The sequence below is a fragment of the Oncorhynchus gorbuscha genome, linkage group LG01, assembly GCF_021184085.1.
Source record: "Oncorhynchus gorbuscha isolate QuinsamMale2020 ecotype Even-year linkage group LG01, OgorEven_v1.0, whole genome shotgun sequence".
Classification (NCBI taxonomy): Eukaryota; Metazoa; Chordata; class Actinopteri; order Salmoniformes; family Salmonidae; genus Oncorhynchus; species Oncorhynchus gorbuscha.
Genome location: NC_060173.1, coordinates 68,489,149 through 68,507,321, shown reverse-complemented (window position 1 = coordinate 68,507,321; position 18,173 = coordinate 68,489,149). Strand labels below are relative to the sequence as shown.

Genomic DNA, 18,173 nt, shown 5'->3' with positions numbered 1-18,173 from the left:
ATCATCTAAGGACTGTGATTAAGTGTGCATGCCTGAGTGTGTGTGTTCGCGTTGTTGCACATATGCATAGTTTGTGTTATGTGTCTGTATGCTAATGCGTGCATTGCGTGTGCTTGTGCTCGTGCATGTATCCGACCGCACTGCAGCCCTACAGCACTATCCCAGCTAGATCTATATGAAAGTCCCCTGGCACCCAGATAAATTCATTTCTATCTCGTTGTTTGATAACCAGAGCTGGAAGCCTGGGAACCTGGGCAGAACTCCAATCAGTTTATGCAATGTTAAAAACCTATTTCACAACTTTTTCATTTTTCGCAATCGTCATCCCTCATAAGAGATTGGTTATTGTTTTTAGATAAACAACAAGACAGAATAAGAGAAACAACCCGATTATGCAATATTTACCCATCAACAATGGGAGTAGAAGACTTACTAAAGCTGGTGGTATTTGGAGTTCACCGCTCCTGTTATCGGATCTGTTTTGGATCTGGACAAATGGACAAACAAATAGACATGAAAACAGATTAGATTTTATTTTCATAGCATGTGTTGCTAAAACAGTTTGGGTAGCACTTTTACATTGCAGCACAGAATACATGGGTATGAGCAAAGTAATAGAGTGCCTTGAGCTATAGTAAATATGAATGTTTTTCACTGTTAGAGCCTTGTTCTTGAACACTTCTGCCTTGGTCGGTGCGCACCCCTCCTCTTTTCAATTTTTTGCTGACAAGTCCCCCTAAGTGCTAAACTTATTACAACTCATCCGAAGACATTGTGCCGGTTTAACATGCTATTGCAATCGTTGCCTGTGATTGGCTTGCCCTTAGATGTTAGACACCATATGAGTCTACAGCAATGAATGTATATATGAATGGACAAAGCCATCGATCACATGACACCATTCATTCCTATGTACAGACTCAATAGTTTCCCAAGTTTCAAGTGTTATTGTCACGTGCACAAGTACAGTGAAATGCCTTTCTTGCAAGCTCTTTCCCAACAATGCAGTAATCAATATCAGTAGTACTACAAAATAATGTAAAGTAGAACAAAAACATACAATAAATATACATAAAAAGAACACAACCCTGTATATAGTAAGTAAACTATATACAGGGTTAGTGTCAAGACCATATCTACATGTGCAGGGACACTGGAGTGGTAAAGGTAAAGGTAAAGGTAGATCTGTCATTTTAATGGCGTCAGACCAAAGCTCTGTGTCTGTCCTCATGCTCCTAGACCTTAGTGGCGCTTTCATATAATTGATTACCACATTCTTTGGAGAGACTGGATACCCTGATTGGTCTATGCAGACAAGTTCTTGACTAGTTTAGATCCTATCTGTCACAAAGATATCAGTTCGTCTTTGTGGATGTTTTGTCCTCTGACAAAACAATCGTACGTTTCGGTGTTCCTAAAGGTTCCGTTCTAGGACCACTATTGTTTTCACTATATACAGTGCATTCAGAAAGTATTCACACCCCTTAACTTTTTCCACATTTTGTTGTGTTACAGCATGCATTTATAATGGATTAAATTAAGATTGTGTGTCACTAGCCTACACACAATACCCCATAATGTCAAAGTGGAAGTATGTTTATTTTTACGTTGACAAATTAATTAAAAATGAAAAGCTGAAATGTCTTGAGTCATTAAGTATTCAAACTCTTCGTTATGGCAAGCCTAAATACATTCACTAGTAAGAATTTGCTTAATGTGTCAAAATCAAAATAAAGCAGACATTGAATATCCCTTTAAGCATTGTGTAGTTATTTATTACACTTTGGGTGGTGTATCAATACACCCAGTCACGACAAAGATACATCAGTCTTGTCTAACTCAGTTCCCGGAGAGGAAGGAAACCGCTCAGGGATTTCACCATGGGGCCAATGGTGACTTTAAAACAGTTACACACACAAGATGCAGGCCTCATTTTGTTCCTAGAATTTCTAAGCAAACAACTGGAGGCAGGGCTTTCCCCTATAGAGTTTCTGTATAAGCACTTTATGACAACTGTTGATGAAAAAGCGTTATAAATACATTTGATTGATTACTGTAAGGTAAGGTGAATAGTAGTGATATGCTTTCCCCCCCTTTCAAGATGATTCAATACATATCTAGATAAAGGGAGCTACGATATCATACAGGAATGAAGCGTATTAGTTTGAAACGATTCGGTGCGATTTGGTTTGATTGGAGAATTAATCAACTCTGTTCGATGCGATACGATGCACTAACACATCCATTTTCCATTTCTAATAAAAATCTGCTGCTGATGAGGTGGGCCTCTCTGATCTGTCTGAGCTGACTTCTGTGTTTGTGTGTGTTAGATCAATAGAGGGTTATAGACAGCCAGGGCTTTCCCATGCAGTCAAATAGCCTCTGGGCTGCTGGGCAGATCTGTAGGGTGTGAGAGAACACAGAGGGCAGGGGAAACCTCACACTCAGCATCTTACTGTAACAATTTATGCCTATGGTGTATCTACTGTGTGTGTACGTACTGTGTATGTGTGTGTGTATAAACTGTGTGTGTGTGTTTTGCACTTTGTGTGTGTATGTACTGTGAGTGTACAGTGTGTGTGTTTGTGTGTGTGTGTGTGTGCATGTGTGTACTGTGTGTGTATGTACTGTGTGTGTGTATGTACTGTGAGTATACAGTGTGTGTGTATGTACTGTGTGTGTGTGTTTGCACTGTGTGTGTATGTGTATGTACTGTGTGTGTGTGTATGTACTGTGAGTGTACAGTGTGTGTGTGTGTGTGCATGTGTGTACTGTGTGCGTGATGTATGTATATGGTGTGTATACTATGTAGGCACCTGATCTGAGCCATAAGGGATACTAGGTATCTACCACCCCACTACTACTATCAGATTAGGGAGGGCAATGTGGTCTTTGGTTCTGAAATTACCATCACCCACTAATTAACTTGTCATTTTTGCAGATTAAGTGTTTGAGCTAGTAATCTATCAATATTTATTGTTTACAAATGAGCTGTGACATATTCAATTAATATGTAGCACAACTTTGAATTTCACCCCCATCTCAATACCAAAAGGTTTTCACCATTTGGACATTTTTAGTGAGCTTCTGTTCTCTTCCCGCTTTGGCCATGCAGTGCGCCTCGCAAAAGTAATTCCTTATTTTGAAATTAACTTTACCCTGTATGTCAAAAAATGACCATATACATACACTGATTGTTTAAAGCAAAACTACCATAACTATTGCTGATGGTGAACCTGAACAATTAAAAAAGTATAGCTTACTTTTTCAATAGTGCATAGATACTAATAACCCAGCAAATGACATTGTCACTCAACTGTCACTCAACTAATAAAGCCTAATATTGCGCAAGCCATTTTAGCATTTGAACAGGCCACGTACCTCGCACTCTTCCGAGCGGAGCTGGGCAAAGTGTGAGGTCTGACTAGGCTACTGATATTCCCTAGGTGTGTTTGGCATGCTAAATTACTAGGTATTTTCAGAAGGTAGAAAGAAAGAGCCCAAAACATTTCTTATTTGCGATACGCATCGTTTGAAACTATTTTCTGACCGATGCATGCTACATTTGGATCGGTATCTTAAACATTTGAATCAGGGACTGTATCAGTGAATCGTTACATCCCTAGCGACTAGGCATCAGGTTTATGATAAACAGAGTAGCAGTAGCGCATATGATGATTGTATGTGTGTGGGTGTGCGTGTGTATTGTCAGTATGAATGTGTCTGCGTTTTATGTGTGAGCAAATTAATTGTGTGCGCGTGTGTGTGTGTGTGTGTGTGTGTGTGTGTGTGTGTGTGTGTGTGTGTGTGTGTGTGTGTGTGTGTGTGTGTGTGTGTGTGTGTGTGTGTGTGTGTGTGTGTGTGTGTGTGTGTGTGTGTGTGTGTGTGTGTGTGTGTGTGTGTGTGTGTGTGTGTGTGTGTGTCTGGGTCCTGTGAGTGTGAATAGTCAGTGCAAAAATAATCCATTAAATAAAAGGGTCAATGCAGATAGTCAATTGAATAGATAGTCCATTAAGAGCATTGAAGCCAAAGGAAGTCGGTTAAGATGGCGTCTCATGGAGACATAACACAGTTTAAGCTACTCCAGGAACCCTCTTATTGAGTAACTCAAGTTGAAGTCCGACCAGGGTACTGCAGGCTGCCATTAGCAACTCAATTATCCTTATAACTCTTTCTGTGTGCGATTGAAAAATAGTCAGTTCAACGACCATCTGGTGTAATAGAAACAATTATTGGCACCATGATTCTCTTGTAAATTTGTTTTGTTTATACGATGATTGACCACAGAGATTGCCATTTTTCTATTCAGTATAACGGGGGATCATGTTTTCTGAAAATAATGCCTGCAGTACCGTGGTCTGCCTTGAACTTCATTTTTCTATTCAGTATAACGGGGGATCCTGTTTTCTGAAAATAATGCCTGCAGTACCGTGGTCTGCCTTGAACAGTCGTTCTCCTCTGGTCTACAGCCTCAGAGCAAGTAATCGTCTTAACTTACGCATTGAAGCGTGCCCGCACGACAGTCCTACAGAAGTTTCTGAAGCGGTGCTCTCTCCCCACAATGAAGAGAGGTTTGTCAAAGTAAGGATGGTTCTCCCTCAGTTCCTCTTCCTGGACCTTGCTGCTCACACACACACAAACAAAGTTACACACACACACACACACACACACACACACACACACACACACACACACACACACACACACACACACACACACACACACACACACACACACACACACACACACACACACACACACACACACACACACACACACACACACACACACACACACACACACACACACACACACACACAAAATGTAAACAGACACAATGATAACAACACATAGGTAACACAGGAAAAGAAGACATGATCATTTCATTCTGTCCTTAAAATGCAGGGTAATTTGTCAAACAAATAATGAAGTAATCTTCAAAGATTCAAGGGTGGAGCAAAGGACTTAAGTTGCTAAGAGTGTGAAGATATGAAACGGTTGCTAAGAGTGGGAAGATATGAAACGGTTGCTAAGAGTGGGAAGATATGTAATGGTTGCTAAGAGTGGGAAGGTATGAAACGGTTGCTAAGAGTGGGAAGATATGAAACGGTTGCTATGAGTGGGAAGATATGAAAGGGTTGTAGATTGATGATTGACTGTAAATTGATGAGTGGCCTGTTCTGTGTTTCTTTACTGGGCACAACACCCTGTGTGTGCGTGTGTGTGTCTGTATGTGTGTGTGTGAGAGAGTTGTGTGTGTGTGTGTGTGTGTGCATGTGCGTGTGTGTGTATACCGCTTCATCTCGGCCTGCTCCTTCTTCTCCTGGATCATCTTGATCTCACTATCTTCTCGCTGGGCGTTACGATAACGCACTGTACTGGAATGCTACAAGGGAGAGGAAAGAAGGGTCAGGGTGTGTGTGAGTGTGTGACATTTTGCTATGTCTAGGGGTCCTAGCCTGACTACCTGCTCCATAACCTGATATAACTGTGTGTATGAGGCGTGAAAGTAAGAGTGAGTGGACCGGTGTTGAATGCATGTCCTAGGGTGGTAGTGTACTTACCTGGTGCCAGTGCGATCTCTGCTCTGACTCTCGCTAGTCGGCCAGCCAAAGCAGCATGCAATGTTCATGGCGACAAAATAATAATATGTACAAAAAGAAACAAAAATGCATGCCATGACAAAAGGTAAGATGCCAATCACCCACACCACACCCACATACGTACACAAAGTCATTATTAGTGATGGGCACCAATATGGAACATGATATCAGTTTGCATTAATAACATTGCAACTGTGTGGACTTCCACGGCTTTGTGAACTCCAGACAACTTCTTGCTGATTGGGGCATGTGTGAATGTTCTGGTGGCCTAACCTACCCAACAATTTGAAGCCCATTGATGGCCAATCAGCAGGCAACTAAATATGCCTGCAGGAAAAGTAATGTATGTTCTTTTACAGAATAGTGTAGGTAAACAGCAAGTACACCGATATCACTGATCAAGTCTTACTGGCGCTCGCCAAGCATCTGGCCTTGGGCTGTTGCCCACTAGGGATGGGATGTGGAAATGTAAGTGTCCTGTTCAACTAAGCATTAAATACCTCCATTATTAACAATGTGTGTGTGTGTGGGTGTGTTTCTCACATCTTGTGTGAGTGTCTCCAGGGACTTTCCTCTGCTGATCCTCTGACTAGTGGAGCCATGTCTCAGAGACCTGGAGAGAGCACAGGGTCAAAGGTTAAGACATAGCTTTGAAATATACCATTGGTGTGAGATTGTATGTGTGTATATGTGCATGGTGTACATGCTTGTCTGCTTTTGCATGCACATCAGTGTGCGTGTGTGTGCCCGTGCGTGAGTACACATGCTTGTGTGTGTACCTGCGTTCTTGGCGTATATGGTGTTGGACACTGAGGATGGAGCGCTCTTTCAGTGGTTGGCCCTCAAAGGATCCACTCAGCATACGCTGTCTGGTACAAGCCCTGAAACACACAGAACAGGAGACACATTCACAGCACAGTGCAAATACACACAACATAGTAAAAATAGAAAATGGTAAGAGGAGGGTTGCCGGTTCGAATCCCTGAACTGACAGGGAGAAATCTGCAGGGCACCTGGAGCTGGCACCTGGAGAGTTAATGACTTCAATATCCCATATACTTCATACTGCCATTGTGCCCTTGAACAAGGCACTTAAACGCTAAAAGCTCCAGGGGCAGTCCCAGCCTGTGCTGTGTGTTGTGTGTCAGGTTGGGTACTTTGACAGCAAAACATGAAAAATATCCATGCAACTACACCTCTCTTCCTCCCCTCAGCAGTCAGACAGGCTATTCATCCAAAGCAGGCCCTATTCACATGATCATTCTATATTAGTTACTTTGGCGATTAGGACATCCTGTTTATGTGAGGTAATTGCAGAGTCATGTTCCAGAACCCAGCTAATGACTAACTGGACTTCAGCAGTGTGTGTGTCTGTGTGTTGCTTGTGAGTGTGTGAGAAGGAGCATGTGATTGAGAAAGATAGATAGATAGAGATAGAGATAGAGAGATAGAGAGAGAGAGAGAGAGAGAGAGAGAGAGAGAGAGAGAGAGGGTGGGCGGGCCAGACGATACATGATGACTTCAGATGTAGTGTCTGTTTGGCAGCTTAGGAGAAAGAGAGGAAGGAACACACGCACACGCATTAGTCTGGCTAATCTACCGCCGTGCCAGATGTTTAATCCTCCAATTACTATATCACACAGGTGAATCTGTCAGGAGGGTGTGTGTGTCTGTGTGTGTGCCCATGCGTGAGTACATGTGCTTGTGTATGTACAAGACCTGCGTTCTTGGCGTATATGGTGTTGGACACTGGAGATGAAGCGCTTTCAGTAGTTGGCCCTCAAAGTATCCACTCAGCATTAGCTGTTTGGTACAAGCCATGTGTGTACATGTTTGTGAAGGTAATGCATGCCAGAGAAATTATGGCAACGCTCTGCTGTGTTCCCTTTGACTCAGAATTGTATTTGTAATATCAGCGGCTAAATCAGGCTTTTTAATTTGTGGGTCTCTCCTCAGGATGGGTGTCCTTTGGAATAAGAACATCTGAAGTACTACATGATTTCTCTATAATGGCAATTGATACAGAAAACCAGTGGAAATACACAACAAAACATTTTTAACACTTTCTTTAAAGGTTGCATACATTAAGCAATTATTATCAGCATAGATTAAGCATTCACAGCATATTCATGAAGGTGTAATTTACATTGATAAATATCTTTAAAGGAATATCTCAATCAGCAAATTTCTATGAAGTTTGAATGCTGAGAAAAATGTGTTGTTTCACAGGAATTTAAGTTCTAAAAATAGTCTGTCTAGGAAATCAGGCACTTCCAAAATGAAACATTGGTTCACAAAAATATTGTTCTCATATATTAATGTTATTTAACATTGAACATCATAGAAATGTGCCATTTTGAGGGCAGTAACTCGCACATTTAACATTTAGGTTGTTATTACGAAGTATTTAGTGATGTTCTATGATTTCATGTCTATTGACTGCGGTGTAGGCTCCTCAGAGGAGGAAGGGAGAAAAATCCTGCTCAGTAAAACAGAAAAAGTTATCCTTTTTAGATAAAACAATACTACATTGTATTTATTTTTCATTTTTTTATTTCACCTTTATTGAACCAGGTAGGCCAGTTAAGAACAAGTTCTCATTTACAACTGCGACCTGGCCAAGATAAAGCAAAGCAGTGAGACAAAAACAACAACACAGAGATACACATGGGAAAAACAAACGTACAGTCAATAACGCAATAGAAAAAATCTGTATACAGAGTGTGCAAATGAAGTAAGGAGGTAAGGCAATAAATAGGCCAACTGGTGTACAAAAGAGCAGAAAAACAAAAACAAATATGGGGATGAGGTAGGTAGTTGGTCGGATGGTCTATTTACAAATGGGCTGTGTACAGCTGCAACGACCGGTAAGCTGCTCTGACAGCTGACGCTAAAAGTTAGTGAGGGAGATATGTCGCCAACTTCAGTGATTTTTGCAATTCGTTCCAGTCATTGGCAGCAGAGAACTGGAAGGAAAGGCAGCCAAAGTAGGAGTTGGCTTTGGAGATGACCAGTGAAATATACCTGCTGGAGCGCGTACTATGGGTGGGTGTTGCTATGGTGACCAGTGAGCTGAGACAAGGTGGGGCTTTACCTAGCAAAGACTTATAGATGACCTGGAGCCAGTGGGTTTGGCGACGAATATGTAGTGAGGACCAGCCAACGACAGCGTACAGTTCGCAGTGGTGGGTAGTATATGCGGCTTTGGTGACAAGACGGATGGCACTGTGATAGACTGCATTCAATTTGCTGAGTAGAATGTTGTAGGCTATTTTGTAAATGACATTGCCAAAGTCGAGGATCGGTAGTTTTACGAGGGTATGTTTGGAAGCATGAGTGAAAGAGGCTTTGTTGCGAAATAGGAAGCCAATTCTAGATTTAACTTTGGATTGGAGATGCTTAATGTGAGTCTGGAAGGAGAGTTTACAGTCTAGCCAGACACCTAGGTATTTGTAGTTGTCCACATATTCTAAGTCAGAACCGTCCAGAGTAGTGATGCAAGTCGTGCGGGTGGGTAGCGATCGGTTGCATTTAAAAGCAGTTGAAGCCACGGAAGGAGTGTTGTATGGAGTTGAAGCTTGTGTGGAGGTTTGTTAACACAGTGTACAAAGAAGGGCCAGATGTACACAGAATGGTGTCGTCTGCGTAGAGGTGGATCTGAGAATCACCCGCAAAAAGAGCAACATCATTGATATATACAGAGAAAAGAGTCGGTCCGAGAATTGAACCCTGTGGCACCCCCATAGAGACTGCCAGAGGTGCGGATAACAGGCCCTCCAATTTGACACACTGAACTCTATCTGAGAAGTAGTTAGTGAAACAGGCGAGGCAGTCATTTGAGAAACCAAGGCTGTTGAGTCTGCCGATAAGAATACGGTGATTGACAGAGTCGAAAACCTTGGCCAGGTCGATGAAGACGGCCGCATAGTATTGTTTTTAATCAATGGTGGTTATGATATCGTTCAATGGCGGTTATGATATCGTTTAGGACCTTGAGCGTAGCTGAGGTTCACCCGTGACCTGCTCGAAAACCAGATTGCTTAGTGGAGAAGGTATGGTGGGATTCAAAATGGTCGTTGATCTGTTTGTTCACTTTGCTTTCGAAGACTTTAGAAAGGCAGGGTAGGATAGATATAGGTCTGCAGCAATTTGGTTCTAGAGTGTCACCCCCTTTGAAGAGGGGGATGACCGCCTCAGCTTTCCAATCTTTAGGAATCTCGGCCGATACAAAAGAGAGGTTGAACAGGATAGTAAAAGGGGTTGCAATAATGGTGGCGGATCATTTTCGAAAGAGAGGGTCCAGATTGTCTAGCTCAGCTGATTTGTACGGGTCCAGAATTTGCAGTTCTTTCAGAACATCAGGTGTCTAGATTTGGGTGAAGGAGAAGTGGGATGGGGGGGTTTGGGCCAGTTGCCGCGGGGGGTGCAAAGCTGTTGGCCGGGGTTGGGGTAGCCAGGTGGAAAGCGTCGCCAGCCGTAGAGAAATGCTTATTTAAATTCTCGATTATCGTTAAATATATTTACCTGTCACGAAATAAATGATTAAAACACACTGTTTTGATTGCAATGTAGATTTACAGTAGCCTCATCAAAACTCTCTGGGGTAGCACCATGCTGTAGGTTGAGGACAGCTATTTTCCATCCTCCTTTGGGTACATTGTCTACAATACAAAACCTAGGAGGCTCATGGTTCCCAACCCCTTCCATAGACTTAATTATGATGACGTCTGGAGGACATCCTCCTACCTATTAGAGCTCTTGCAGCATGAACTGACAAATGATCAGATAATTAATTTAATACTGAAAGCATAAGCTACAGCTAGCTAGTACTGCAGTGCATAAAATGTGGTGAATAGTTGACTCAAAGAGAGAGAAAGACAATAGTTGAACTGTTTTGTTTAGCATCATTTCTTAAACATGTATGAGAAGCAGCAGACAGAGTGAGCTAGATATATTTCATTAAAACATTTTACTAATGTTGCTAATGCAGCTAGCTAATTTAGCCTAAAAAAAGAGAGGAATGTTATTTATGTTAGCTAGCTGGCTAAGGCTATCCAACACTGGAACTCTTCCAAGTCAAGGTAAGTTATTGGTTTAATTAATTTATTGCCGCCTAGGCCCAACGGTGTAACTGCTAAACTGCTTGCTGTACAATTTACTGCCTGACTTGCAGTCGTCATTCCAAATCATCCCAAAGGTGTTGGATGGGGTTGAGGTCAGACCTCTGTGCAGGCCAGTCAAGTTCTTCCACACCCATCTCGACAAACAATTTCTCTATGGACCTCGCTTTGTGCACAGGGGCATTGACATGCTGAAACGGGAAAGGGCCTTCCCCAAAGTGTTGCCACAAAGTTGGAAGCACAGAATCGTCTAAAATGCATTGTGTGCTGTAGCGTTATGATTTCCCTTCACTGGAGCTAAGAGGCCAAGCCAAAACCATGAAAAACAGCCCCAGACCATTATTCCCTCTCCACCAAACTTTACAGTTGGCATTATGCATTCGAGCAGGTAGCGTTCTCCTGGCATCCACCAAACCCAGATTAATCCATCCAACTGCCAGATTGTGAAGCATGATTTATCACCCCAGAGAACATGTTTCCACTGATGGCAAGCTTTACACATCTCCAGCCGACGCCTGGCTGATCTTAGGTTTGTGTGCGGCTGCTAGGCCATGGAAACCAATTTCATGAAGCTCGCGAAGAACTGTTCTTGTGCTGGCGTTGCTTCCAGAGGCAGTTTGGAACTCAGTAGTTTGTTTTGTGAGCCTGCATCACCTAGCACTTTGTGGCTGACCCGTTGTTTTTTCTAGACGTTTCCACTTCACAATAACAGCACTTACAGTTGAAGTCGGAAGTCTACATACACCTTAGCCAAATACATTTAAACTCATGTTTTTCACAACTCCTGACATGTAATCCTCATAAAAAGTGCCTGTCTTAGGTGAGTTAGGATCACCACTTTATATTAAGAATGTGAAATGTCAAAATAATAGTAGACAGAATGATTTATTTCAGCTTTTAATTATTTCATCACATTCCCAGTGGGTCAGACGTTGACATACATTCAATTAGTATTTGGTAGCATTGTCTTTAAATTGTTTAACTTGGGTCAAATGTTTTGGGTAGCCTTCCACAAGCTTCCCACAGTAAGTTGGGGGAATTTTGGCCTATTCCTCCTGACATAACTGGTGTAACTGAGTGAGGTTTGTTGGCCTCCTTGCTCGCACATGCTTTTTCAGTTCTACCCACACATTTTCGATTGGATTTGAGGCCAGGGCTTTGTGATGGCCACTCCAATACCTTGACTTTGTTGTCCTTAGGCCATTTTGCCACAACTTTGGAAGTATGCTTGGGGTCATTGTCTACTTGGAAGACCAATTTGCGACCAAGCTTTAACTTCCTGAATGATGTTTTAAGATGTTGCTTCGATATATCCACATAATTTTCCTACCTCATGATGCCATCTATTTTGTGAAGTGCACCAGTCCCTCCTGCAGCAAAGCACCCCCACCACATTATGCTGCCACCCCCGTGAGTCACGGTTGGGATGGTGTTCTTCGGCTTGCAAGCCTCCCCCTTTTTCCTCCAAACATAACGATGGTCATTATGGCCAAACAGTTATATTTTTGTTTCAACAGACCAGAGGATATTTCTCCAAAAAGTAAGATCTTTGTCTCCATGTGCAGTTGCGAACCGTAGTCTTGCTTTTTTATTGCGGTTTTGGAGCAGTGGCTTCTTCCTTGCTGAGCAGCCTTTCAGGTTATGTTGATATAGGACCCGTTTTACTGTGTATATACATACTTTTGTACGTGTTTTCTCCAGCATATTCACAAGGTCCTTTGCTGTTGTTCTGGGATTGATTTGCACTTTTTGCACCAAAGTATGTTCATCTCTAGGAGACATAACGTGTCACCTTCCTGAGCGGTATGACGGCTGTGTGATTCCATGGTGTTTATACTTGCATACTATTGTTTGTACAGATGAACATGGTACCTTCAGGCGTTTGGAAATTGCTCCCAAGGATGAACCAGACTTGTGGAGGTCCACAATTTTTTTCTGAGGTCGTGGTTGATTTCTTTTGATTTTCCCATGATGTCAAGCAAAGAGGCATTGAGTTTGAAGGCAGACCTTGAAATACATCCACAGGTACACCTCCAATTCACTGAAATTATGTCAATTAGCTTATCAGAAGCTTCTAAAGCCATAAATTAATTTTTCAGGAATTTTCCAAGTTGTTTAAAGGCACAGTCAACTTTGTGGATGTAAACTTCTGACCCACTGAAATTGTGATACAGTGAATTATAAGTTAAATAATATCTCTGTAAACAATTGTTGGAAAAAATACTTGTGTCATACACAAAGAAGATGTCCTAACTGACTTGCCAAAACTATAGTTTGTTAACAATACACTTGTGGAGTGGTTGAAAAATGAGTTTAAATGACTCCAACCTAAGTGTATGTAAACTTCCGACTTCAACTGTACAGTTGACCAGCGCAGCGCTAGGTGGGCAAAACTTTTTACAAACTGACTTGTTGGAAAGGTGGCATACTATGACGGTGCCACCTTGAATGTCACTGAGCTCTTCATTAAAACCATTCTACTGCCAATGTTTTTCTATGGAGATTTCATGGCCGTGTGTTCGATTTTATACACCTGTCAGCAACAGGTGTGGCTGAAATAGCCGAATCCACTCATTTGAAGAGGTGCCTACATACTTGTTTCATATATAATGTATGTTGACTATGACTTTAGAAAATTTGGTGACAACGATGTAGGCTGTGTATAGCGTTATAGTGTTAGTGTATAGTGTTAGCTGTTTCACAGACCACTGCACTGATGTTCACAAGCAAAGGGAAAAGGTTAGAGGAGGGGGAGAGCACGTAGATGTGAGAAGGAATTATACAATGAGCAAAGTGATGATGCTGTTTGTATGTGGCTGCTATGAAAGTGAACTGTGTGTGCAGGGGTGTATTCATTCAGTTGATTCTGTTGAAAAACGTTTCTTAAACGGAAGTAAACGTAACGAAATGGGGACAGACCTACCTGAATTTGTCCAATAGAAACTCTTGTTTTGGAATATGAATGAAAGTCATCCAATATGCTGTAATAGAAATAAGGCAATGCTCATAGTGATGAACAAAACCGGAAATTGCTTCTCTGTGACATTTTGAAATCTGATCCCTGAGACGACTAACACAATTAATTATGGACAGTAATTTTCAGCTATCTACAGTGTCTTGCAAATGTATTCAGACCCATTAGATTTCTTCACAATTTATTGTGTTACAAAGTGGGATAAAATTGGATTTATTTGTAATTTTTTTGTCAACATCTACACAAAACAGTCTGTAATGTCAAAGAAAAATGTGTTTTGTTTTTTAAAAATGTATATATATTTAAGAGAAATAAAATATAGTCATTGCATAAGTATTCAGCTCACTTAGAAACACCTTTGGCGGCAATTACAGCTGTGAGTCTTCGTGGGTAAGTATCTAATATGCTGACCGCAACGCTCACGTCGCGCGCGCGAGCGGTGCAAAACAAATGTACACATACATGTTATGCAATCATTGCACCCACACTGCTCGCGCGCGTCAAAGGGAGTCTGTATTTGGCTGTTATTGTTGAAAACACTATTTCAGATGCAGCATGGTTGGCTGCTTCGCTAGCATTGCTAATGTTAGCACCAAAGATACAGACTTCAATCACGAGAGACTAGGATTCCATAGAGATTTGCCATTCAATAGCATAATAAATGTTGTGTTCTAACAAGCATACGTGTTGTTTGGACTGTTGTTTAAGACAGTCGCTAAGATGAAACTTGGTTGTTATAATGGGAATTGCCAAGAGTGGTGCAAAACTGTCATCAAGTCAAAGGGTGTCTACGCTGAAGAATCTCAAATATAACATGTTTTGGTTACTACATGATTCCATGTGTGTTATTTCATAGTCATGATGTCTTCACTATTATTCTACCATGTAGAAAATAGTCAAAATAAAGAAAAACCCTGCAAACTTTTGCCTGCTGCTGTATACAAACAGCACAATAACTGGTATTAAGTGGTGGAATTGTCCTTGAATGTACATTCAGAACACATCTATTTCATTAGTGACAATTCCTGGAAATTATACAACTTTTTTAAAGTAAACCATTGAGGTCGAGTGGGTTCAGCACTTCTGTAAATGGAAATATAAAAACCTATTTAAGGTATATTCGTCCGTTTGAATTTGTTCATTTATGTTTCTAATTTGTTCTTATTCTTTTCTTTCAGAAGCAGAAAGATTGAATGGATCAAGGCTTCAATTAACAAAGGGCATTAAAGACCAGCATTAACAGTCTCCAAAATGATATCAAGGAAGAGAGAAAAAAAATCACAACAGTCCACCCTCTACAAAATGATGGACGTTGCTGGCACAGGGGCACTGAGTGTCCTTGGATATAGCAAGGTGACTCTTGATGCTTCCAGAACTACACAGTCTATCAGTCACGCACTTCAGACTTGGAACTGAATGGTAGGAAAACAAGAACATACATTTGGTATGACCTAACTGCCACAGTAGATCTGATGCTTCTGTCAAATAAAACAGAATGACTTGTGGTGTCGGTGGTGTGGCTATGAATCAATCATTCTTACCGGAGGATTTTGTTGATAGTAGTTTCCTTCTCCAGGAGGTTGCGAGCTCTGATGCTGAATATTGACCTGCGGAGCTTTGTAGAACAGATGTTGCAGACTAATTCTTTGAGAAATTTGAAAAGTGTTATCAAATACAAACACATTGCATCTAGCAGCAAGCAAACATCCCCATATTGTATTGATCGCCCTCCAACCGTCAGATAAAGTGTTGTGTTATCACTACGGTAAACATCTGTTTTTGTTTGTGTGTGTATGAGAGGCAGAAAGATTGTGTGTACCTTCTGGCTTAAGGTCAATGTACTTGTTGTGAAGCGTGGTGGAGTGTGTATGCCTGCGTGCTTATGTGTGTATGTGAGAGAGAGACAGTGTGTGTACCTTCTGGCTTCTGGTTGATGTTTTAGTTGTGGACTGTCGGAGTGTGTGTTTGTGCGTGTGCGCGTCTGTGTGTCTGCGTGCGCGCGTGTGTACCTTCTGGTCGATGTATTTGTTGTCTTCTATGGCGGATCGCTTGGAATGGTCACAGGAAGAGGAGGATGCGGAAGGAAGGCGGCGGAACAGACAGCTGGTGTCCTGCTGCTGCCGATCAATGAACTGCTTCATGAAACTCTCCCTGTCACACACACAGAAACACATTCCGACTGACTGATTATTGTGACAAAGTGATGGGCTGGAGAGAGAGGGAGGTCTGCGAGAGCGTTGGGCTGTGCACTAATCAGCTTCTTAAACATGAAGTGTATTACTGTGTCATCCTAAAAGGGTTACAGTTCAGTATTCCAACTTGTAGAAACAAGGCTTCTACTATGAGGAAATGCCCTAATTATAGTCCTATACAGGGTGGCTGCTAGCTGCTATTATTGTGGAATGAAAACCTACCAAGAGGTTTTGTGGTAATACAGTATTTCAGAGAAACTGAGGAGACAAAATTGGAAGTGTTGGGGGCTATCTTAAACCAACTTGCCCTTTTCTGAGGGAGAGTGACATGGCAAACGAGAAGGATTGCATTATCGACAAGGAACGTGCAAGTAAGCATTTCATTGGACGATGTGTATCCCGTACATACAACTAATAAAACTGTAAAGAATTTGTTGACCTGAACCCAGGTCAGAGAAGTTCTGTCCTTTGTTGTGTCCCCTGATGGATCCCAGTTAGGGTACCTGATTCTGGGCACAGTGAAATCAGAAGGCAGCTTGGAGATCTTGACCATCTGGGGCCGGTTAGGAAACTTCTCAAAGATCCTTAGACGTAGGGGCAGCTTCTCTTTGGTATCTGCGTTCGCCTCACTTTGCTTCAGCTACAGAAAGAGAGAGAATGGAAATAAGATTTAGGGACAGAGAGGGGAAATAAGTAGACTTGGCATAGGGATAGAGAGAAGGAAAGTGGTCTGCAAAGAGGGAGAGAGTAGACTCAGCTACAGAGAGAGATTGACATCTCATTCAGCTCAGAAGAGAGGGGTAGTGGAGAGAGAGATAGTGACTTTTCGGTAAAGGGAGAAAGGGATGCGGGACACTTCACTTCACTGCCATACAGAGAGAAGAACACACTTCACTTTGCCATACAGAGAGAAGAACACACGTCACTTTGCCATACAGAGAGAGGAACACACTTCACTTTGCCATACAGAGAGAAGAACACACTTCACTTTGCCATACAGAGAGAGGAACACACTTCACTTTGCCATACAGAGAGAAGAACACACTTCACTTTGCCATACAGAGAGAGGAACACACTTCACTTTGCCATACAGAGAGAAGAACACACTTCACTTTGCCATACAGAGAGAGGAACACACTTCACTTTGCCATACAGAGGAACACACTTCACTTGGAGAGAAGGATGGAGTGAGAGAAGGAAAGAGTGGATTAGCTGCGGAGAGAAATAGTAGACTCACAGCTACAGAGAGAGAATGACATCTCATGTAGCTCAGGAGAGAGGGATAGTGACTTTGCAGTAAAAGGAGAGAGGGATACAGTACACTTTCATTTGTCATAGAGAGACAGAGAAATATACTTCACTCAGAGAGGATTTCCACGTTCTTATAGCTATTGTTGGTTTAGAGAAATGGTATGGTAGTTTCCACAACAGTTGAGAAATACAATGATTCATGGGTAAGACAAAGGTGAGGGATGGGAACATACATGTCTGGCTCTAGAGAGTGCTTTTAATCCAGGACTTCATCTGTGTTTGAAAACCAGCCTACTGTGTAAATGTTACTAAAACCTTTGGTTCTCACAGACAGACCAGTGTTCCAGTAGGCTTTTCCTAACAGCTGGTCCCAGACTTGTCTCCTATAACGACAGGTCCCAGATCTGGTCTTAGGTGACAATGCACCAGATATCTTTCATCCTCATGTCCCATTCAAGTCTTTTCAGGTGACTGATTTTAGATTATATAAAACAATATCAAATGCATTTCCTATCTCTATATTGTATTTTACACTAAATCTGTATTTTATACTTCTACAATAATGTATGAACTCACATCATGTTTGGCAACGAGTAAGTGCCATTAATACAATACAGTGAGAATTTACATACTTTCACATTACTTTCATTAACTTGTATTAGCATATTATGGTCAAGATCATTGGTTGAAAAAGGAAAGATTACATTAAGGTAGAGAATGGATGCATCAAATGGATGGTTGGGACTTCTGGAGACAGATTAAGTTCCCTCAGACACTGATCTAAGGGCAATGTTGTATAAGGTCCTGATTGGGGGAGAGTAAACTGATCATAGATCTGTGGTTTGGGGCAGCTTACTACCAAGAGTGGAATATATCTGTGGTGTCAGGGTGCAGTTGTACAGTTCTGCCTGTAGATGGCAGCCACACTCTTGCAGTCACACACACAAAATACTTCTACAGCTTGGTGGTGTTCAACTTTGATGGTGGGTTTTGGTTTGGGGCTGAGAGTACGCACACACGCACGCACGCACAC

General features: G+C 41.8%; 1 protein-coding gene across 3 annotated transcripts in view; it reads right to left on the bottom strand.

Moving 5' to 3' along the window:
- Window positions 1–18,173, bottom strand: part of nalcn (sodium leak channel, non-selective) — a 286,480-nt gene that overhangs the window by 47,810 nt on the left and 220,497 nt on the right. For 2 of the 3 annotated variants that reach the window (XM_046358989.1, XM_046358998.1), the window contains 9 exons: window positions 16,393–16,529; window positions 15,707–15,848; window positions 15,239–15,312; window positions 6,383–6,484; window positions 6,147–6,216; window positions 5,565–5,597; window positions 5,295–5,386; window positions 4,499–4,621; window positions 434–487 (listed from right to left, as the gene is read on the bottom strand). In XM_046358989.1, the coding sequence (XP_046214945.1) occupies window positions 434–487; window positions 4,499–4,621; window positions 5,295–5,386; window positions 5,565–5,597; window positions 6,147–6,216; window positions 6,383–6,484; window positions 15,239–15,312; window positions 15,707–15,848; window positions 16,393–16,529 (827 nt within the window). The remainder of the gene's footprint in view (window positions 1–433; window positions 488–4,498; window positions 4,622–5,294; window positions 5,387–5,564; window positions 5,598–6,146; window positions 6,217–6,382; window positions 6,485–15,238; window positions 15,313–15,706; window positions 15,849–16,392; window positions 16,530–18,173) is intronic. The other variant, XM_046359008.1, reaches the window with a different exon arrangement.